Source organism: Haliotis asinina, chromosome 2 (assembly GCF_037392515.1).
Source record: "Haliotis asinina isolate JCU_RB_2024 chromosome 2, JCU_Hal_asi_v2, whole genome shotgun sequence".
Classification (NCBI taxonomy): domain Eukaryota; kingdom Metazoa; phylum Mollusca; class Gastropoda; order Lepetellida; family Haliotidae; genus Haliotis; species Haliotis asinina.
Window position 1 is genome coordinate 56352548 of NC_090281.1, and position 24871 is coordinate 56377418.

At 40.4% G+C, this 24871-nt stretch overlaps 1 protein-coding gene and 1 pseudogene across 1 annotated transcript; both read right to left on the reverse strand.

Annotated features, from left to right (window-relative positions):
• LOC137273973 (periodic tryptophan protein 2 homolog) lies at positions 1-24866 on the reverse strand. Its single transcript, XM_067806904.1, has 19 exons — positions 24720-24866; positions 22261-22373; positions 20100-20194; positions 18805-18904; positions 18553-18696; positions 17050-17185; positions 14737-14902; positions 14029-14098; positions 13111-13266; positions 7997-8204; positions 7093-7241; positions 6626-6773; positions 5314-5464; positions 4551-4731; positions 3239-3386; positions 2850-3012; positions 2299-2517; positions 1697-1922; positions 1-208 (listed from the first exon to the last, which is right to left on the reverse strand). Exons 1-19 carry the CDS (start codon positions 24735-24737, stop codon positions 22-24), a joined length of 2778 nt encoding a protein of 925 aa, XP_067663005.1. The 5' UTR covers positions 24738-24866; the 3' UTR covers positions 1-21.
• On the reverse strand, positions 9214-11073 carry LOC137274529 (uncharacterized; annotated as a pseudogene).
• Positions 24867-24871: the final 5 nt, after the last annotated feature.

The window sequence follows — 24871 nt, forward strand, 5'->3', positions numbered from 1 at the left end:
TAGTGAATGAATATATTTATTTCATGTATCAAAATTGGACTTAAAATCTTCTTCCCTCATCATGCCCTGGAGGTCAAGGTCAGAGTCTGATTCGTCCGCCTGCATCAGCTCTTCTCCACTCCCATCCTCCTCGTCATCCTTCACATGTTTCCGCTTGTTCCGCGACATCGCCAGGATGAAGTCCAGGTGGTACTTGTTGTGATCACATCTACAATTCAAATGTAAGGTAACAAGTTTTCTTATACAAGACATTATTGATACTGGGACCTTTTCCATGAAATGTTCATAGCACTATACCATTCATAAGCCTTTAAAATAGGATAGTGAGTGAGTTTAGTTTTCTGTTGCTTTTAGCAATATTCCAGCAATATCACAGCAAAGAACACCAGAAATGGGCTTCACACATTGTAACAATGTAGGGAATCTTAGCCGGATCTTCAGCGCGAGTGAATTAGTTTAGTTTTACGTCGTACTCAGCACTATTCCAGCTATATGGCGACGGTCTGTAAATAATCAAAACTGGACCAGACAATCCAGTGATCAACAGCATGACCATCAATCTATGCTACTGGGAACCAATGACACGTGTCAACCAAGTCAGCGGCCTTGACCAAGCAATCCCTTTAGTAGGCTCTTACGACAAGTTTGATCGCCTTTAATGGCAAGCATGGGTTACTGAAGGCCTATTCTAACCTGGACCTTCACAGGTCTCTTCAGTGTGACAAGCAAACGCTTTAACCACTAAGCTACCCTACTGCCCCTAATGTAGGATCAAGTTACAACAGGTCATTACAAATACACTGCAGTTCAGGAAAATCTTTGCACGATGTGTATATATGGCACTATATGTTGCAATGGTGATGGTTTGGAGTTTGAATTCCGGTTTCATCCTGGCTATGGTTTGAGGGTGGTCTGCCAGCCAGCATACTAGTATTAGTGGTTGAGCATGTAAGTGAGTGGTTCATTTGGTGAATGGGAGGCAGCCAAAGCTACACTTGTTACAGCTATTTGCTGACTTCACATCATTCCCTGGTTTGGTGCTGACCGTGGGTCACTTGGAATAGTCGACTTGAACCAATGTGAGGAATGGTTGACATGTCACAGCGAGCAAACTCCATCACTGACTGCCCCAGGCAGATGGCCAACCATATAGCAATAGGGCCATAGATCCATCACATATAACTTCTGCCACATGGAAACTCTACCTCTGTCTCACTAACTAACTTGCGGTGGGTAAAGTGGGGGCTCATCAGCGGTTCGATTCTCCACATGGGTACAATGTGTGAAGCCCATTTCTGGTGTCCCCTGCTGTGATGTTGTTGGAATATTGTTAAAAGCGACATAAAATCATACTCAGTCACTTGCAAACAAAAGATACAATCTCACACATATAACCAATTACATATAACCAGTGTCGCCCACTGTATGAATAGCTCACAGATAAAAACATTCTCCTAGAAGAATAATTTTATCTTTCATGAAAATTGTAACAAAGGCATCACATTGACCTATTTCAGTCCTTCACCTGTGTTGTCTTTACAGGGATATATAGGAATTCAGAATATATGTTCAGCCACTACCTGTGCAGAAATTGCTCTTTTCACAATTTTCAATACCTTTCTTTTACAAACTATTTGGAAATAGAGAGCATAATGAATAAAGCTTGGAAAAACTCATCTTGTGTATCTGTACTTACAGTTTTCCAACATCATCGTACTTTCGTGTGACATTTTTCTGAAGAGTTCTCAGAGTAGCCATGACCTTTTGTGACCTTTGCTTGACCTTTGGCCCATGTATAAAAAGCAGACATTGTATCCAAGTGAGATAGAACTGCAGATGGGCAGACACCTCTACTTGATTGGCTACAAAGCTGAGCAGACGGTCAACATACGTGTCTGGTAATGACTGGCAGATAACATCAGCTGTAATACAATGGTTTATATTTGTATTCTTAAACAATACTGATAGAGCAGTTGGTAAACATTTCATCTGTGCAACAGTTCTGAGATAGTCCAGGAAAGAGAGAATTCAGTTACAGGCACTTTCAACAGTAATCCAACATGATAATGGAAGCTATACATTTGGATAATGATGGAAGAACTCTCAATATCGTAACTTGGAACAAACGTCATAGAAACACTGTTAAAAAAAAGTCAGATTAATGCTCATTTGAACTTTACTGCAGATACTCGACAGCATAATGTCTAAAGCTGAGAGTATCCTTTGGTTGATGATGTATCATGATGTAAGGGACGTCGACATGAATTGGGACTGAAAATACGTGACAATCGTTCTTACTGTCATTGGGTGGAATAGATTCCATGACTTCCTGAATCAGCTTCTGTTCATTCAGCCGGAAACTGAGCAATAGGGCTTTAGAGTGATCTCCCTTTGCCAAGGTCTTTCTTACACTAGCTGGTGTGATCTCTGTGTCAAGTTCATAGGGGTCAAACACGAGGTTGTGGTCAAGAGAATAGAGAAGGAGTCCTTCCGTCGATGTTGCTGCCCATGCACGCCCTGAAGCAAATTAGTACATCGCTCAAACTTGGTGAATCGTCTTTCATAAAAAGGACTGGTTCTGTATTTTCATAAAATATATGATGAATAGGACTGAGTAAGAGAGAGTTGTTTCCCCTGATTCCTCATACTGTCAATATGTGAATGAGATAGTGTGATATTGATATGTTCAGTGGCCATGATATGTTGAGTTGTGATGAAACATTTAGTGGAAATGATATACTTGGTGCTAATGATATATTTGGTTGAAAGGATATGTTCGGAAGTAAAGATAAAATTTGATTACAGTAAGTTCAGAGGGATAGGGTCGTTATCAGGAATGAATCACCAACCTGTGGGAGAGAATTTGACTGTGGAGACACGGACCTCTGGTTTGAAGTGCCGTGAACTCATATCCCCCTTACGCACCCCTGGGAGGGCAATCTGCTCCCCTTCCTCACTCTCCACCAGCGCTATGTTCCCCCACTCGGTCATTTTGCGGCGGTCTAGGAACTCCTACAGAAGTTGAAACATTGGAAATCTAAGGATAAGAAGGCAATGTGATTGTCTCTGCCTCATAGCATACATGACAAAACAAAGATGATGATTTGATTGAACATATTGATGCTCATTCTGTTGATCACAGGATTGTCTAACCCAGACTCAATTATTGACAGATGGCTGTCAAATAGATGGAATACTGCCAAGTGTGGTGTAAAACACACGTCTTCTTGCTCCCTACCTCCATCCCATCAAAGGACATGTTGCACGAGATCTCAAACTTCTTTATCAGTAGACGATCCGGGACAGAGTAGATACAGACGAACTTTGATCTGCCTGCAGCCAGGAGACAGTTGCCGTCAGCGCTGTAGCAGATTGTTGTGAAGGCCCTGAAACAGTTGGTGAGACAATAGGTTCCATGACTTTTATGGACTGGAGTAATTTAATATTTTGACTCCAATCGGATCCTCCTCACCTACCTTACAAGCCACGGTTTTACCTTGACTCACTGACATGGGGGTCCCAGGGACCCCAAATTATTAGTTTTAAGGGTCCATGCAGGCAATATCCTGTGAAGTACCAGTTTAGAGAATTGTATGCTCTACAGACTGGAACAAATCTTTGATCATGTGGACTGATGGATAAAATGATGCACATAACTGCTCTGTAAGAACAACATAACACTTAGCTAAGTCACAGATGTGTTATTTTTACAGTGTATAATATTGTGTGCTCTCTGGATGCAGTGAATTATTTTTCTGCATCCATTCTCTCTATTTGTGAGTAGCAGTGTGACGCATAAAACCCAATGTCAACAGGGCAGGCTGGAATCAATGACCATCAATAGCTATACATGACAGCATATAGCCAAAACCACAGCAACTATCTATGTAATTGCATACAATGTTCATTAGAAACTGTACTAAGTGATCAAAATGAAACCTACAACCCCTGCATGAGGTCCAAAGTGACTACTGACTTCATAGCCTATAGATGTTGATGCTGTGATCACTGGATTGTCTGGTCCAGACTCAATTATTTAGAGACCGCTGCCATATAGCTGAAATATTGCTGAGTGCGGCGTAAAACTAAACTCACTCACTCTAGTATCAGCAGATACACAGATTAACACCAACAAACAACATGTCACCTATAAACAGGTACTTCTGGAATAAAACTACATAGGAATTCTAATAAATGCTGTTACACACATTAATATGAACATATTAAATTGTTGAAAAAACATGTTGGCAATATTAAGACTCTCTATAAACTATTTATCTACACTTAGGGTAACAAGTGTAGGTTTACAAAACGCATCAAATATATTTTGAATTTAACGGCAACTTACACCTGGACTCAACATTCAATCTCTATTGTAGTAGAGTGGGACACTACAAATGGGCTTCACAAATTGTACCCATGTGGGAAATCAAACCCAGTTCTTCAGTGTGACAAGCAGGTACTTTAACCACTAGGCTACCCTTCTGCTCTTGTGATGTAGAGTTTGGGACAGGTATAAACCTTGTCATTTGCAACAAACAAATACTTACTTTCCAGCTGCTGATTTTTTAGCTGTTATTTTGTCCATCTCCTTCCTCGAGTAGCCAACATCATGTTTTCCCTCAATGGCGCCCACCTGGGTTCCTGTATCTGGATTCCACAGAGTAATGGTGGCATCCAGACTGGCAACAGCCAACTCATTGCCATCAGGGCGAAACGCAACAGCCAGAACTGGTGACGAAAAAACATCATAAGAATGCTAAGACGCTTTCAAATGGCAAACACTTGATGGCAAATATGAGTTTAAGAGTGTGAACATTCCACCAACTCGCAACCAACTCCAATTTCAGAGTTTTCAAACTGTTGTCAAGAATAAGGATTGGTTTCTATTTACCAACTTTTCCATAAAATTTTAAGTGTTGTCATATACATAATTGCAGAGAGAAGTGTTGTCAAACTCATGTTGATCAGAAACAACCTATCACAGTCAACAAAAATATCACAATGTTTTGGTCATCTGGTCAACTTCAACTACAAAATGACATCGCTGAAAGTTTGACAATATGTGTTTGACCTGTGAAAATGCAAGTTTGAAAACAGAAAAACATTTAACAGCGTTGTCAAGCTTAAGTTTGTCAAGTGAAGGCTGCCTTAAAACAGCATGTGAAATAACATAACACCATAATTTAATGTCATGCAGTTAGTCTGCGTATACCTGCATATACAATGAAAAGTTTACAGCAACATATCAATACACAAACAGTTAAATCAAACTTGTTACCTCAGAAACACATATTAGATAACCCCACTTACCATCTGTGGGCAGTCCATAAGTTTCCTTGGCAGATTTGTTCTCAAACACATCCCACACTTTGATAGTTTTGTCCCATGATGCACTGGCCAAGATGGCTCTTGCCGGACTGAAACTGAGGCTGCTGATTGGTCCTTCATGTCCAGTCAATATCTGCAATACAACCATGCAATTTTCTCCATACATCACAGTCCTGTATTGGAACACTATAAACCACCTTCACATTTTCATCAATAATAAAGCTTTTAAAAAGTAAGTATACTGAATATGCTACAAGAACAAGGAAGCAAACACCGCCTGCAATCAGAAGAACCCACTCGCTACGATGGATAGTCACTTCGAATTTTCTATTGTCACATTTTTGAGTAGAGTGAGTGAGTGAATGCGTGAGTGAGTGCGTGAGTGAGTTCAATTTTATGCTGCACTCAGCAATATTCCAGCTATATAGCACCGGTCTGTAAATAATCGAGTCTGGGCCAGACAATCCAGTGATCAACAGCATGAGCATCAATCTGCACAAGTGGGAACCAATGACATGTCAACCCAGTCAGACAGCCTGACCACCCGATCCCGTTAGTCACCTCTTACAACAAGCATAGTCACCATTAACAGTAAGCATGGGTTGCTGAAGGCCTATTCTTCCCCTGACCTTCACAAGTCCATTCAAGTAGAACTCAAGTATCCATTCAGCTATCAGTTCAGTCATTGGTACCCCAGTAACAGAGTGTTAAATTTGGTTTGACTGTCACACAGACCATGAAACAAACATAACTAAGATCACGTGTAAGTCTCTGATAGTTAGCAAGACAAGATTACTGCAGTTTCAGGCAAAACATCTGTGTACATAGTTTATGAAGTTTACGTCCGACTAAAATTCTGTGTGAATAGGCAGAATGCAGTTCTGTGATTGTCACTGTTTAATGACAAACTACTGTCTTTCTTGCAGCAAGGTTTTATGATCTCATTACATCATTCAACCATTTATCCAAAAGCAGACCAGACATGAGGAGACCATTTTATCCAGCAATACTCATAAATCATTAGATCATTTCACTCAGCTAGTCAAGGGCCACTTTAAACAGCCCTAGTCATGGGTGAATCAATTAACCTCTTTATTTCCAGACTGGTGAGTATTCCTTCTCATGCCTGCATACAGACTGTCAGATGACAGAGGTAGATCTATAACAATGTTTAATGAGAGAAACACAACACATACAACAGCAATTTGTGACCTTCACAGAAAGATGGATGGTGCTACTGGTTTGTTCTTTCTTGCCCTAATGGGATGTCTCACTCCAACAAAGTGTAACAAACCTCTAGCAGTCTGCCAGTTTGCATGGACCACACAAATATCTCGAACACATCAACACCGCCGGCACACACTACTTCCCCACTGCTGTCTGTCGCCAGACAGGAAAACTGCACTGGTCGTGGTGATGCAAATGTTCTGAAGTTGCGATATCTAAAATACACAAAATGTCAAATGCAACATGTACTTCATGATGTAGAATATGTGTAAGAAACTAGACCCAAATATATCCAAACCACAAAAACAATGCCAGTAATATTCCAGCAATATCATAAGGTCTGTAAACAATAAGTGGTTGATGGCTTCATCAGAGCATGAGGAGCACGAAACAAGAAATCCCCTTGGCCCCCACAAATATGCAAAGAACAAATCATCTGACAGTTACTTAAAGTCCAACTTGATTTTTTGTTAGTAAGTCCTAATTGTTTCCATGGAAGTAATGAAAAACATAAATGCCAAAAATTTGACTCACCTTGTGAGGTCAAAGGCTCGGACGGTGCCATCAAGTGATGCTGACAACACCACCTTGCCATTCTGACTGAATGTGACATCAGTGATTCCTCCAAGGTGCTCGCTAAACGTCACAAAACAAAACGCACTGCTGGTGTTCCAAACCTTCACCTTCAAGATTTGAAATAAATCTGTGTCATAAATTATGTTATTACACAACCAGGGATCCAAAAACTGCCTTCCTCACAAAGGAAATGTCTTGCAGACATTTGTAAAACCATCAGTTACCATGACAGCACAATCAAATGGTTTCCTTTTCTGTTTAAAAACAAAACACTGATGGTTACTGTTCACACGCTGAAACAAGAAGATGTGAATCCCCCCAGTCCCCACAAATTTAGAAAATAACAAAACAAACAAATCGTCAAAAAGACAAACTTGATATGTTTTAAATTAAGTTCAAAGTCACCACTTTGGTATCTACTTCATATAACAAGATTTCTTGAAAAATATTGAAAGGTTTTCGAGGTGTGCTGCGGAAATGAAGCCTATGTCCCTTTTGAGACAGTCCAGATTGTTTCTACTGCAACCAAAAAAGTAAAACTGCCAAAACTTTGCAAATAGCAAAAGGCATCACTTTAGATTGTGCTTGATATTCATGCCAGATTTTACTGAGGAAAAACATTGAATATTGATTTAGTTATGCTCCGGAAATTGAATGATTATATAGACGACAAGGTGTTGACTGTTCCCCTCCCTTCAATACTTGCCGGGGTGTAAAAATGGAAGAATAGTTTTGGATAATGAATAAGAGTCTCAGTCTGATTGACCCCTGTTGATAACTTTGACATCAAAAGATGCCCTGGTGAGATTCTGAGTGTGCCTGCATGAGTCTGCATGTGCATGCATGTGTGCAGGTGCTATACCTTCCCATCATCCCCTCCTGTGGCAATGTGTTGTCCGTCTGGGGAGTAAGCGAGGCAGTCCATGTTGTTGAAGTGGCCCTGCTGTTTCAGAACGTATGTTTCACTCTGCCACTCCCACACCAGCAACTGTCCCAATCCAGAACAGGCCAGCGCAATCCAGTCACCACTGGAGTTTATTGATATGGAGGCAATACTTTGGTCAGAAATGCTGAAACAAACAGGAAACCATGACAGCACTGGAACCACTGGCTATGGAATATGTAATTTTCTGAATAAAATTTATATTTTATACTTATCCTGACTCATGTATTAATTGTATGGGACACCAGAAATGGGCTTCACACTCAGATGAATCATACAGAAGTGTCCTGGCACTTCTGTCTGGTAAGAAAAATTCTTAAAATATTTACAGGTTCTGATCCTCTTTTGTTCTATTATGATAAATTTTTCCTTATCCTGACTCATGCTTAATTGCTTATCTCCTCTTCCTGGCAAAGGTAGTGGAACACCTGAATTCCTTTGAAGTTCCCTTCTAAAAGAAGCGGACGTAAAATTCACACTCACCCATGGGTTACCTCCCGTCCCACGCACATGGTCAGCGGACAGGCCATGATACTTGCTCTCTCCTACAATCGCCTGGCACGAGAATATGAGAATTCGGCATGTCTGTGAGGGGCAGCTGGGAGGGCTTTCGTCATGAGTCAGGATAAGTATAAAATATCAATTTTATTCAGAAAATTACATATTTTTCCTTATCCTTACTCATGCTTAATCGCTTACAGAATCCGATGGAAACAGCGGTGGGTCAGACCACGCTGGATTCTGCTGGCTGTTCAAAATTACGTCCAAACATTTCCCCCTCTAACGGGAACTTGTAATTCGGTCCTGTCCTTTCTAATATTCATAGTAGATTCTGGGATGATCACATCCAGTCAAAAACTTGTCTTCCATAGACGACTTTGTTGACTGGCACATGATGACATCAAAAGTAACTAGCATCCTGCTAGTTTCTGATGCAACTAAATGTCAAGATATAGCAATCGAGACTAGTTGCAACCCCTCTTCGTGTACACAAGTATCTTCATTACGAGTATAGGGTCATAATCACTCATGCTAGTCTGTTTAAGACGTGTGCATGGACTTTCCACCATTATACTCCGCTTAGTGTCTGGCTTCCATAAGTCATGTGATAAAACGGGTGAGTGAACTCGGCACCTTCAGGGAACTGTTAGTTGCTGAGCAACGACAAGAGGATAAAAATGATGAATGCCAGAGACGTCTTCCGTGGCTATGTCTCGTAGGTAGTGGTTGTCAAACACCATGTTTGACTTCCAAAAGCAGCCCTCCATTATAGTTGATAGCGAGCAATTCCCATGTAACGCTAGTGTAGAGGCCAAGGCTCCGACTTCATGTAGGTTAGAGGCCTGCGGAGGTTCCAATCCTGCTGCTTTAAAGGCTCTCAATATAACAGCTCTGATCCACAGTGAGATAGTGTTGCGGGATACTTCTGTATGTGTCTCAGTAGATATAGGGATAAACAGGCGCTTGAAATGTTGCCTTCTGGACTTGGTAATTGCGATGGATATCTTCAATGCTCTGACTGGACATAATGATAAATCTTGAGTATCATGGGGTCTAGGGATTGAAGATAGTGCCGGTATGTGAAATTGTCTATCCGGTTGAACTGGCAGTTGATTTTTCGCAATAAAATCCCATCGTAGACCCAGATGAGCTTTCTGCTGATGACTTGCATCAAAGCTCATGTGGTTGAAGTCTAGAGCATGAATTTCTGACATTCGTGCAGCTGTAGCCAAGGCAAGTAAAAAGAGTGTCTTCTGAGTTGGCAGTTCAAATGAGGTCCGATCAAGCGGCTCGTACGCATCACTTGTGAGATGTGAGTACAATGTTTAGATCCCATGCTGGAGCTCGAAATCTACGTTGCTGATCTTCTAACTTGAAGAAGCGTAGCAAGGCAAGTAGCTCGGGTTCTTTAGTTAGCTTGGTCCCCATTTCCATGGTGACAACTGAGCTGAGAGCTGCGAAATATGTAGATAAGGTAGAGCCTTTCAGACCTCTGGAATGTTGTAGGTGACATAAATATTCTGCTCTCTGCGGATATGTTGCTTTCTTCTTGGAGTATGTCTCAAACCGCTTCCACTTGTCATCATAAAGGGTGTGAGTGGATTTCCGTAAGGCCAAGGTAACTGCTTTCACTGCTCTCGTCAAGTATGCTCGTGTTTTAAACAGATTTGATACATTCCACACATGAAATCGGAACACAGATGGTTGCTGTGTGCCTGTTTTGTGTGGGGATGGATGAGAAGATTTTCATAATCTGGTAGTTTTAGTGTTGGTTGTCCTAAATCCTCTAGTTGTAGCCTCCTGGTCTGTTTTATTTTCTCGATGACTTTTGGTAGCAGCACTGGAGGTGGAAAAGTGAATGCATTTAGTCCTTCCCATGGGATGCTGAGAGCTGGAATGCTGAGAGCGTCTGTTGCCCAGGCTAACGGATCTGGTACCGGAGATACAAAGGTTGTAGTTTGTTTGTGGAACCTTGTTGCAAATAAGTCTATTTGCAGTGATCCAAATGTCTGGCTGATTAGTTGAAACACTTCTTGAACCAGCATCCACTCTGTTGGTGATGGATGAAGAGGACGAGATAAGGCATATGCCATGATGTTGCAGAATCCTGGTATGTGACATGCTTTCATTTGGAGATTCAGACTGTCAACCATGTTGGAAAGTTGAAACAACAGGTGTAGTAGAGATGGCGATCTCCTTGACCCTTGCTTGTTTAAGTAGAAAGCCACTGTTGAGTTGTCTGTGTGGATTATCAGTAGCTTGTCACTCAGTGTTGTCGACCAGTGATGGATAGCATGAATCACCACTTTCATCTCCAACTGGTAGATGGGAAGAGTTTGATCTTCCTTCTTCCAGATTCCTGCTGCAAAGTCATTGTTTAGATGGGCACCCTCTATGTCTACATAGAGATGGTTGTTGAATAACATATAAGTTCCTGCGCAGACATTTGACTGGCGAGTTCCCCATAGCAGGTGTGGTTTCAAGTTGTCCAGCATTGTAAATCAGTCAAGACGCGAAACCGTGACTAAGGAATCGCTGTCATAGAGATAGATGTAGACGTCTTCTGGTCATATCCTGAGAAGATGTAAGCAGACCAAGTAGACACTGACACTGTCGTAATGGTAGTGGAGAGAGTAGAACTTGTTCTAACATCAACTTGAACTTTGACCCACTGATTCTCTGGTGTATTTCCATGTAGTGATGAATCAAATCCCGAGGAATTCAGATTCACATTCCATCCAAGCTGAGTTAGTAGCCTCATAGTGAAGTCCAACTGCTGAGTTGACTTCTCTCATGAAGAACTTGCATGCCGTGAAGATATGTCATTCTTCGTTTCCAGATCGTCAATACTATTCATTATGAGCGTGTTGACATTTGCAGGAAGTCTATTTATAGCTGGCTGCCTGTCCAGTCAGGACCTGTCATTCTTTGCTGCAATCCTCATGATAGGTCACGTTGAGTCTGCTGTTAGAAGATCTCTATGCTGCCTGACGAATCAAATGACGCTGTAGTGTTAATCTAGTATGTAATTGACATCTTTCTAGCTTCGAAAGACAACTTCCTGATACTGGAACAATAACAGCACATTCTGCGCAGGGCCTTGTTTCTCAAAGATCAATCAGATTGTAGATGTAACGTCACCGGCTTTCTTTGCAGGGCGTTGTCTCCCGGGGACCAATCAGATTGTAGACGTGACATCACCGTGTAGCAGACAACTGATCATCATGAAATGTTGTTCAAATGGTGATACAATTGATAGCATTTAGGTTTGTCCGCAACCATGCTGTTTGGCAAGCAAAAAAAAGTTCCGTTGCTTGAAGCTGATGTAGACAAATTGTCTTCCAGGTAGATGTGTCGGAATTTTTCCCTGAAGATTATACTGGATAATTGTCTCGGAAAAATCTTCGCGACGCATTAATCGTTGAGAATTCCCAAATTCTTCCAGTAGGGTTGAAAACATCCACACAGGTTGGATGATCTTCAATGTTTACCTCCTGGACGCTCCGGTATTAAACTTCTTATCTCTCGCTCTCTGGACTCTAGTGTAATGCTGACTTGTCTGCTTAAGCACCGTTGTTAAGGTGACAATGGACTTGACATCATGACTTCTCTGAAGTCTAAGACTAAGTCCACACTATTCGTGATTCACGATGTGACTTCTGAGTCCGAGACGAGGACTTCCTTCAGAGAACGAAACATCTGTCTTCATCCTTCCATGAGTGCGACACATTTGATGGATGCTGATGATGTTCTTATATGTGTCCAGGTCTGAAGGGGATGACAAGCACTAACGGCACCTTTGACAAACTGGGGAGACTGCTGAAGATCTTCTCCATTGACGAGTAGACCTGTGAGTGCACTCATCCACGTGAGCTTCCTCTCTCACGCAAGTGTAGTCACCCACATGAGTGCACTCGCTGGACCCAAGGTCTAACCCCAGAGACATGCCTGACTGGTAATTGGAATGAAATTCAGCAGTTAATGAAAAAACGACTACCCAAAGCTAAATCAGGTGTTCCACTACCTCCTCCAGGAAGAGGAGATAAGCAATTAAGCATGAGTCAGGATAAGGAAAAATTTATCAAAAGAGGATTAGAACCTGTAAATATTTTAAGAATTTTTCTTACCACACAGAAGTGCCAGGACACTTTTGTATGAGTCATCTGAGTGTGAAGCCCATTTTTGGTGTCCCCCCTACTGTGATACTGCTGGAATATTGCTGAACAGCATAAAACCTGCAACATCCCGGATGGGACTCAACCAAGAAAGTTCTAGAATTTGTACTTTACTGAGAAAATGAAATCCCAAATATGACATGTTGCATTGGACCACTTTGTAAATGGCATCGTGTAATCATAGTATAAAACCTAACTCACTCACTTTATGATTCATCAGACACACAGAGAAGTCTCATTTTCGTATGACAATTATCTAACTTCATCCAAAGTTGGTCTAAATCCATTTTGTTGTTTGGTTGTGGTTTCGCCATCAATTAATCAAATTCTAAATGATGTTGAACTTGAGAAACGTACTTGAGAGAGTGAATCATGCTGAACTCTGGCATTTCGTGGAGGTAGAATGATCCATCTTGGAAACCAGTGACAAGGATGTGAGTATCTGGATGGAATGCAGCAGACGTCAGTTTGGTCATGGTGCCATCAGACTTCTGTTGATCCTTGATGCTATGTCTGTACAGAGAAAGAAATTGGGTTAGTGTCACGGGCTTCATCACTGTAAAAACTGTCTCAAGATATATATACTCTTAAAAGAAAGTAGGGGAACCTTAACTTTCACTTTGGATAGGAAGTGTAAACGTTGACAAACGTTTCAAGTAAAGACATCTTATGAATGCACCACCATTTCCCTCTATTACCACCCCTAAACATAATGCATGATATGCAGGTGCACAATGCAATAGCCCCATAAACGTGCATGAGGTCCCAGTCTTGATTTTGACGTTAATTATTAATTATGACACTCACCTTGCATCACATATTTGTTAGCATTTGTTTCTAGTCGCTTGTTTTAAAATGAAAAACGTACACATGCAAAATACATGCCATACACCAATCATCTGTCAAAAGCGACTACATTTTAAACAGCTACGGTTGTGAGGAAGTGCATGTTTACATCACCCTAATTTCAGCCACACTTGTGTATAGGACAAGCAAACAACCCGGATCCTATGGCAGTTCCTGGAGTCCATTCTCACCATTGGAGTCTGTCTTGATGAATATGACAGACCAGAAATTGACATTTCTTAAGTAAGCTATTTGAGTTCAATGTACAATGTATTTCATCATAACATTATCAACTTTTGAATAATATCTTACATGGGACAGTGAAAACGTGAAGGTGTAAGTGAGAGGTCAGAGATGAGAGGTGAAGGTGAAGATGAAGGTGCATCAGTACATTATTCATTACTTCAATAACCTGACCTAAAAACCTACTTGGCAAACTGCCGGTAGTGGATTTTCTTCCTAACCCGAGCTTCAGCTTTCTCTTGCTTTTTCTTGGCATCTGTAAGCATACCATGCAGATCCTAACGACATGTACATGATCACAATGCTCTGTATCCGATTTCTTGAAATGAACTTAGTTTTTACTCAAATTTCAAACTGAATTTTTAACAGCTGAAGTTTTAACTAAACTGCATTTTTAAAATAGAAAAGCCAAATCAACTTCAGTAATCTATCCACCAAACTCAAATTGTCTACCTGGGTTGAGTTTGATGTTGATTTCAGTGCATTTGGGGAAATTCATTTCCTTGTGTTTTCTCAAATTTGAGTAAAACTCTAACTTCAGTCATAACTAAAACATAAGAGAAATCAGGACTTGGTTTCAACTCCATGTGGAACATACAAAAGCCATGTAAAGTCTCTGTTATCTGTCATCAATACACAGATGTAAGAACAGATATGTTTCTGAGGAACCTACATTCAACATGACAGATACGAATAGTCTGTTTGATGCAAGGATGAATGTGTAAGGTATCAGAACATTTCACAACTCTTCAATACTGGAATCTACAAAAATGTAATGCCACAAAAGTAAACCTGACAAGAATTTGCTTAAAGTAGTTTTCTACGGACACTTTGATCATGGTGATCTCAGGCCATGTCATCATTTCCTTCTCAATACACAAATGATGATCCTACTTCTCAGCTGCTCCTTCCCATCATTCTCAGCTTCTTCTCCTGCTTCATCTGATTCAGCGTCCGACTGTTCCACATCTGTCACTTCTGGCTTGTATGGCTCAAGGCCGTCCAGTTTTGTGTCACACTTCCATACAACAAGGCGGCCATTTTGGGCCAGAGAGTATATCTGGGAGAGTTCAGGAAAGACAGTCTCAGCAGAATATACCTGAGGGGTCAAGCTTGGGCTTCAGGGGACTTTTTCTGCCCTGGGATCTACTGGGCAACAAGCTTGGGCTACTTGGGACCTATTTTTGCCCTGGAATCTAAAAAAAAGACAAGTTTGGGCTACTGGGAACCTATTCCGCCCTAGAGTCTACAGGGTGACAAGCTAGGGCTACTGGAGACATTTCTGCTCTGGATTCTACATTGAGACAACCTATGGCTACTGGAAACCTATTCTGCCCAGGAATCTACAGGGTGACAAGCTAGGGCCACTGGGAACCTATTCTGCTCTGGATTCTACAGGGAAACAAGCTAGGGCTACTGGGAACCTATTCTGATCTACAGTCTGATCGATTCCATTTGAGACAGATGAATTGCTCACTAATACAAAATCTAATAATTGCAACAAAACCAAATTTTGCACAGCCACATGAAATCAACAGACCAACTCTGATGTGTCTCATAATTTGGGACACCCGAATAAAATAGTTGTTTAACAAACGATCATCATTTTCTTGTCACCTTTAGCTATTTTGTATGAGGGGGGGGGGCACTTGCTGGTAGAACAGCCAGGTAATCAACAAGCGTGTGTTGTGAAGATTTGGTCATCTCAAAAGCTGTTATCTGGTTACCACTTGAGATGTTTAATGGGAGTCAGTGTTGCCACTTTTAGAAGACACTGTTGTCCGAATTTGTGTCGCTGTCGTCAGAGCCTACCCTGATGATGACTGGCTTGATGGTGGCATGGTCCAGTCCACTTTCTTCCAAATAATGTCTATTTCATTCACTCTTTTGCCATGTTTCCTGCGTGATGGTGTCTATTGACTGAACAATCGTCTGTACATACCGAAGTTTGAATGTTACATTTTGCCTGCCAACATCCGATTTCATGAGACCCCAAATGAGTTCTACTGGGTTTAAATCGCAATGATAGGGTGGTAATTGCAAAACTGAATGACCATGTTCTGTAAGGTACTCATCAACCTTAAAGGCAGGTGTGGTTTTATTTGACTTTATGATGTCATACAGAACAGGTTTGGTTGCTTTTCCTGGATATGATATTGCTGTGTCTTGCAACCATTCATGTCACCCTTCTTACTGTTAGACGTTGGGGCCTTTGTATTAGGTACTTGAAAGCCATGACATGCAGCGTTATCCATGACAATCAGACTTTGGGGGGGTGGGGGGGTGGGGTGGATTTTGTACCCATTCTAACAAAATCATCCCGTTCATTTTGGTATGATAGTCTCGGTTGTCTTTAGATTTTGGCTTGAAGACTATGCAGAATACGCAGAGACAAAGGTATTTTGTTCATATAGAGACTTAATGGCGTTTCTGACCAGCTGTTATTGAAATGAATCGACTTTCTCACATCGTGTGTCCCTTCAGTTGTGTCTGTGCAGGTTGAATCGGTACAGTTTTTAAAGATAGTTTTTAACTTCCTCTCTGTCATTCAACTCAACAGCAAGTGCAGTTCGTAAATGATACTTAGCCAAAGCATACTGAGGCCTAGCCCTTTCACCTTCGTTTTTATAAAAGTTAAATACTTTGCAAATAATTGACTTAGTGTCGTGTGATAATCTCACTGTTTCAGGTACTGCAATCATGAATGTCTGGTTTGCCCAGCAAATCACACGTGTCAATTTCACACATGCACCTTGCCCACCTGGCTGTTTTCCCAGCAAAAGGCCCCCTTGTACAAAATAGCTAAAGGTGACAAGAAAATGATGATCGTTTGTTAAACAACTTTTTTATTCGGGTCCCAAATTATGAGACACATCATCAGAGTTGGTCCGTCGATTTCATGTGGCTGTGCAAAATTTGGTTTTGTTGCAATTATTAGATTTTGTGTTAGTGAGCAATTCACCAGTCTCAAATGGAATCAAACGGACTGTAGAGTCTACAGGGTGACAAGCTAGGGCTACTGGAGACATTTCTGCTTTGGATTCTACATTGAGACAAGCTAGGGCTACTGGGAACCTTTTCTGCCCTGGTGTCAACACGGAGACAAGCTAGGGCTACTGGGAACCTATTCTGCCCTGGTGTCAACATGGAGACAAGCTAGGTCTACTGGGAACCTATTCTGATGATCATGCACCAGGCAATGGATACGTCCAATGAGTGTTTCCCGAAGAAGGCGTTGACGATGACATCGGTGTGTCCTCCCATGGAATAGACCACCAGGTTGGAGAACCTCTCCAGCCCGTACACTCGTGTGTTCATGTCCTTGCAGCCAGCACACAGCACTCTGGAACACACGAAGCCGTACCATGATAACATCACCTGATAAATACTAGGATTTCACTGGATGGCGATATGTTGATAAATTACCAGATATCTTCCTTAAAAGTGTTACCTGCTCTTGGCTGCAGAAATTTGGGGACATGAAAATGCTTATATGTACCCAAGAAGGAATCTATGGAAAATAATACCAGATATCTTTCTTAAACCGGAAGAAAGATAGTATCATACTATATTCAGTTGGAGAAGGAGGAGGTTGTGACATACTGTAAGTGAACTTCTTTAATTTATTCCTGAAGTTCAGCAATGATCAGACAATTTTTTGAGAGTGTAACATGATATGTAATCAGTAGGGCTGCAACAATGAAATGAACTATCGATGCACTGCAATTATTGAGTCCCTGATAGCAATTAGTGCATCATAAGTATGTGTAACTATTGATACCTTAGTAACTGGCTTCTGTTGATAAATGTGCGTTGCTAAATACAGGAAGTACCAGATTTGTTCACTTTGATTTACAGTTATCCACCCCTGTTTCCTCTTGAAATTCATCAGAGTTTCAAATGTCTAGTCACTTATCAAGGCACTGAAGCTACCTCAGCTTGCACGATGACATGAAGGAAACGAAGTCACTGAACCTGATCCCTTAGTCCTATTTGCTGCCTCTTACGACAATGAACAATAACCTTGTCACCAACAGGGGTTGCTGAAGACCAATCCCAACTAAGAATTTTACGGGTTGGCTTGTACTTATGGGTTACAAAGAACTACGGGTGCGTTGCAAGCCAATACTAACTTCCAGTAAGCAACTGAATCGCATATTTCGGTTATGCAACAGCTTGAAGAGTTTATCACTCTTCCAAAAATGGTGGAGTGATTACCGGTTGCTCGTCTGGCACTAATAAAGAATGTACTAGGAGAGTCAGGAGGACAAGTGATGAATTTATGACTGTTGATGACTACATTCAATCTATGGAACAGACTGAGGATGCTGGGATTTAAGTCAATTTGGCAGCCAAACAATTTTGTTCAGCCTAGGAATTCAAATTTTCCTGAGCCACCATTTTGGTTTGAGAATGAAATGACCTCATCCAGCTATTGATGTGATTGCAAGCGGCTGAAAGTTAGCACTCTTTTGTGAGGCGAACTGCTGTACATTGCTTGCAAGCAACTGGTTGTTTGCAATGCACCCTAAATCAATACATGAAGTATAACCTCTACAAATGAATAAGAAAGACCCATACGACCAAAATACACATTCAAATGTCTGAATGTCTATGTTATGCTCATGACCTGTCCTGACATTTTGCCATCATCAAGAACTACCTACTACACATCACACTGGTACCACTCACTACCTTCTGCACACCTACCTTGAGTCTGAGCTCCAGGAAATACAGACGTTGTCATCATATGCACCAAAGAAAGTTCTGTAGTGGACAAAGGGGTTGAACTCCCTTGTCTTCCCTGGAGCATGGAACACCAAGATGACACTGTCTCTCGTCACAGCAAACTTTCTGGAAGCAGATGAAATAAAACATAAAAATCACTTTAGTGAAGAATACTGACTTAATCAAAGAGATTTAGTTGTCCTGTAAATTTATCCAAACTGAAAATGTGCTTACTTTCCATCAGGACTGAACCTCACATCGTACACGTGCTTGTGGAAGTGATATGTGGCCAGCACTGAACGACTGACCAGACTACAAAGAGTTGCCTCCCCTTCTGCAAACACAAACACAAATGTCAATAAGGCCAAGCACAAATCTTGCAAAAAAAATCAGCTGAGATATATCACTCAGGAATTTTTTTGAGAAAGTACACAAACATATTGCAATTACATGTTCTATATGTCATCTCCACTTGCTGAACACCTCAGTACATGAGGATGCAAGAGAAAGGAATACAGTATTTCTTTATGTCATCTCTATCAAAATATAAAAAGGGTTCAAAGACCATTTATGGTTTCCTCTAAGTAGCCCACCATACACTTTTAGAGTCCCATGTTGGGATTTGAACCACAGACCTTCCAAACGGAGTTGGACACAATGTCCACATGACCAAAGAGGTCAACCCTGTCAGGAAGCTGACAAGGTATGGATGTCGTCTGCAGGTTGACTCCACGCCCTGATATATCCGCAACTGTGTTTCATGCATAATACAGTACCACAATGACTGAACTAAAACATTTAGCAATCAGGATGTTTTTAGTGAGTTTCTTTAAATGTCTGTGAAACAAAAAAAACCCAACATATTTCAGCTTGAACATTTTGATTTCGAATATGCTAAGTAGCTAAGCTGCAAGTGATGTACTGAACACGTTCGAGATACAGTTATGGAGTAGTCAGAAATGACAAAACACAATAGACAGTTCATTGAATGTTTACTATCTCAATGCACTTAAGGCATATTATGTGCATTCAAACATCCATGGTACCTGCTTACACCTCTTCCTACACTTATCAAATCATACTGATTTCTAAAGAACCCCTGGTGCATTCTATAAATCCCTTAAGCGTGGCATCTGACATCAATCCAAACAAACATATTTTGCAATTCACCAAATTTCATTGCTTGTTTGACTACGAGGAAGTGTTTAGTAATCTTAGCAATGAGATAATGTGCTGTGACAAAGAGAATTGTTAAATTTTAAAGGGTCAACAAATTTATTTGTGAGTTGGCCCTTGCCCTATAATACTAAACGAAAATAACATGAGTGACTCTAGATTTATGCCACACTCAGCAGTATGCCAGCTATATGGTGGTCCATAAATAACTGAGTCTGATCAACAGTGACCAACAGAATGAGCATGTGTCTATCCATGTACAGTAAAGAAGGCATCACTTTACTAATACAGGCTGGGGATGCTCATATTAGAGGATATAGCATAGATGTCCCTTATAGAGATGCTGAGATTACCTTCGTCAACCAGGATCATTGTGAATCCATCCGGTGATACAGCCACGCACCGGATGTTCAACCGACATTCTATAGGCAGTGTTTCAGACTTGTTGCTGGAAGAAGATTTGAATTGAATTGAAAAAACTGAATTATTTTCTGTAACATCAAACCTACGTTACAATACATATCGTATGAGTGAGTGCGTGATGGGAGGGTGAGTGAGTGAGATCTATGGTCCGTATGAAAATGCAACTCTGACTCTTCAATAAACAAAGTATCATATTTTTTATTGTAAGTGCTCTGCTCTTACATCTTTAACTTCTGAACAGAGAGGTTCATCATCATTTGCAACTGCAGTACATTACACAACCCTTTATCCGTAATTCTCAATATTGGAACCTGATCATACTTTCTTCTTAAAGGTCACATGCAACGTAAAACACAACTTTGCAGATTCTGGTACCTTTCGGTATGCACTTACTGAAACAAACCATAAAAAATGCCAATTCAACCTATAAAGTGGAAAAAGACGCGATGAAAAAAAAGCCCGCGAAATCGGAGTTCAAACGTTTCACTAAATTCCCCCCAGCGCTGGGGGGAAAACTGGTTTCAACAGCTGTGATGCGCTGCGTCCATAACGCATGCTCAGTGAATAGGTTCGCGGAGCTTGAAACAGTATGCATGATCAGTGTCTGAGGTCGTGAGCAGTAGTCTAATCTTGGTTGTGTACATAAACAAGTAAATAATCTACTTGTTACGTAAAACAACTTGTTGATTGTGGTAAGCAGTCTCTGTCTCAGAGAAAGCTCAGTGTCTGGTTTATTCACACCTATATGTCTGCCTGCCTGCCTGTCTGCTAAAGACAACATGCAATACACAGCTTTAATCATTGACCACATGCAATTTGAACTTAACACCTATCAGACTATACGACATAAAGAAAATAAGTTGATTTATAACTCGTGCACCCGAGTCCCGTGTCTGCCACATTATGTAATTAGGCACGTGTGATACACATGACATGTTTTTATGTCTGTGGGTTGCAAACAAACTACATTCACTTTTTTCGGATGACTGGATCTGATGGAAACATGTGCAAACTCTTGTCAGTTTCAAGTCCTGCTTTGTACTTGGACGAATGACAGATTCCAGCCACGCAGTAGTTTACCATCTCTACTGACATGATTTTTTATTGGATCGAGCGCAAATTCAAAGAACATGTATTTTCTAAACCCAACATCTGTATAAACATTCTTCGTGGATAACGACTTCTTTTCGTGTATATGATTTTGTTTGACAACAGTATATGAATCCATACTGAAACGACGCTTCAAGTACACAAAAAGAAGTTGTTATCCATAAAGAATCTTACTTTCTTGTGACTGGCTATACTTCTAAAATGCCCATCAAACAGATCATCTTTCTGTACACACAATCAGCCCTCAGCATATCAGCAAATGAAACAGCCAATCGGAAGCCGTCGTTACACTTGAGTGCATATCCATCCGCTATGACTGGGTTCGGTCTCCCGAGGGCTTCGTTTCGGGGGAAGTAAGCCCAAGTACAAATTATTGCACTTTTGAATCGCGATTGTACGCTTATAATTGTGTTTATTTGTTTTTTCAAAAGCAGCAATGTATATTATATGTCATGAATAAGTGATAAATGTGTTTTAATTATGTTTGATTTTTTGGTTGCATGTGACCTTTAACATCTTAATGCACAGGAATGCATTTGGAACAGGAGGTTTCAAATGAAATATTCCCGTGCTTCAAATACTCAATAACACCCGGAAATTGGCCAACACATGATGTTTATCGACATTGTAAACACAAAAGTAAACCAAAGGGTTTTACTGTCTGCGCTCGTTTACATGGAGAACGAGTACAGCAGTGAAGTGTCATCAGCTGGCCGTTTCAGCTGGTTCCCATGGTAGCATCTGGAGTTGCTCATTTGTGACGTCATTCTAACTTTACGTCACAATATGATTTGAATGACGTCCCCACTCTTGATGACGCAACAAAACAATTGTTTGCGGTGTTTCTACGTGTCAGTACGCATTAAACAGTCTTGCAGTTTCCGGGAATCTAATACCATTTGATCACGTTTTTCAACCAATCAGATTACAGAACACAGTGACTTTTGGTTTACAATTCTCAATATTGGAACCTGATCATACTTTCTGAGGTCAAAGACGGTGACCCTGTTCCCCACTGGACTGACGACACTATTCCCATCGGGGGTGAAGGTCAAGTTTCCTTGCCGGTATACAGAACCCAATAAGTTAGCAAACTGAAATACAACACAGAGTAGAAAATTAAATTATGTACACATTAAAGAGAAAGCAATGTCCAGACTGGCCTGAGTTCAAGAAAAACACATGTTGAAACAGTATATTATACAATAATACAGTATTGTATTGTGATACAAACAGTACTTAATTAAAAGTGAACACATTTTTCTCTGGTAATTTTGTCATACAAAACATTAGGTATGATGAGAGAGGGTGAGATGATTTATTGATACTTGGCTGATACCATTGGCTCTTCTCACCTCGAGTGCGTGAGTGAGTGAGTGAGTGAGTGAGTGAGTGAGTGAGTGGAGTTGAGTTGAGTTGAGTTTTATGCTGCACTCAGCAATATTCCAGCAGTCTGTAAATAATTGAGTCTGAAACAGACAATCCAGTGACCAACAACATAAGCATCAATAGGGAACCAATGAAATGTGTCAACCAAGCCCGCGAGCCTGTTAGTTGCCTCTTACCACAACCATAGTCGCTCATCTCTAGTAGTATCTACAAAAATATTTGGTGACTGGAAACCTATGGTATCAACTAGCCATCCATGAAATCATGATATACGCATTGTATCATTTTGTGACCTCTGACCTGAGATATGTATCATATCATGAGGGACCTGTATCATGACATCACTAGTTTTATTTATGTAATAAAGTGAGCTGAATGCTTAGTCAAGTACACTGGACAGTACACTGGTCTGTCCAGTGTACTCGACTAAGCATTCAGCTCACTTTAATACATAAATAAAATTGTTTGAAGGCACAATTAATATTTTTATGGACATAGTTTTCTGGAAAAGAATTACTGTCAAATTCTGCTGAATGCTGGCTTCTTGAATACTATGCATCACTCAAAGTATATGGCGTTCCTGACCAATCCCTGTTACAGATATCATCATTTGACTTCCGGTTACATGAATTCGTTATATAATAATTATTGTTAACTCAAAAAGGACATCTGGTCCCATGGATTCAAACAACAGCAATCTTACATATATATAAGCTGAAGTTAGTCAGTGAGAAGTTAATTTGCATTGTAGCTATCTTATCCAATTAACAAATCAGTGCGGCTCACACCTTCCCACCATTGATAACTGAGTTCAAAAGGCAGATTAGTGCCATGTATATCTGTCGATTGCCGACAGATTTTGTTCATGGATCTTAAGAGGTATGTGTATTTTGTATTTCATTGTGCTAGTATTCAAATGAGTTCATATTTATATACTATTTGTTTTCATTATCTATGCCACCTAATGTATTGTTGTGTTATATTTTGAGACGATGTGCTGAATATTGAATTGTTCAAGTTTTCATCATCTTTTTTTCTACCCTCATAGACATACCTGTGTCTCAAGTACATTGATAAGCCAAATTTACTACTTGGTACGCAGCAATTAGACTAATCGAGATTTGACTTACATTGTAATGAGGGAATGTATCACATTAGTATACACACAGATTTTAGAACATCACTGTGGATTTGTGATTATCATGTTTATTGCATCTTCTCATATTCCTCGTAAACAATTATTTTCTAAAAGGAAATCTGTCATTTGATTGAGTTTATACTGATCACAATCTACACTAGATCCTGTTGTACAGATTCCATGCTGCTTTCAGTTTTTCATGTATAATGCCTGAGAAATAAGTTAAAATAAGTAAAGTACAGTGCACCATGGTGAAAATGTTAAACATGTACAGTCGCTTTTATGGTGAAAAGGAAAATACAAAATATTTCAAAATTTGACAGTTGGTGCCACTCTGGCAGTTTGCCCAGTACACTGAACGCAGGAACATTTACACAGGGTCTGTTCTTCCCTGGGAAGACAGAGAGAGATATAATAACATGAATTGATGAAAGACCAAGTTTAGAAAAAGACTTAGAAAGACTAGGTTACTGTTCAGGAAAGTTTCTGTTTCAATTGTTGCATTTGCATAATAATTGCTTGTACTTAAGTAAACAGAACAAACAAAAATTTAGATCTCAATAGTTCTTTATCCTGTATGAATATTATAGAAACCAAAAGAACCACTTAACAATTAATAACATGTTTATTACTGCAAATGTTGTAAGCTTTTCGATGAAGAAGGAATACTCATGCATTCATCACGATAATCAATCAACCGGCATATCCACTCATGCATATTAACATCACAACTAATAGAGGTTATCTGACAGATTACACGTCGGTGAACACAGAAAATTGAATTTCGTGGGAATCGAGATGTTCTGTGCATCTAAGATACAGTGGCCGTAAATGTGTGAATTGAAAAGACTTCCCTATTTCCGTAATCCCATTTGTCATTTTACCATTTGACCGATCAACCACTCATACCTACCCTGTAGGCAAATTTCATCGTTATATATTCACATTATCATGGGGGTATGACAAGACATTAGACCCTTACATATCCCCATGTGCTTTTCACAAGTTCCGTGCGCATAACCTATCTGAAACGTTATCACGATTTTCATTGGTGCGGTGTATTGT

Excerpts from the sequence above, each read along its gene's own strand:
- LOC137273973 (XM_067806904.1), bottom strand. Across the intron at positions 17,186-18,552 it reads TCCTGGAGCTCAGACTCAAG|AGTGCTGTGTGCTGGCTGCA; the intron begins GTAGGTGTGCAG and ends CGTGTGTTCCAG. Across the intron at positions 14,903-17,049 it reads TCGGGAAACACTCATTGGAC|ATATACTCTCTGGCCCAAAA; the intron begins GTATCCATTGCC and ends GAACTCTCCCAG.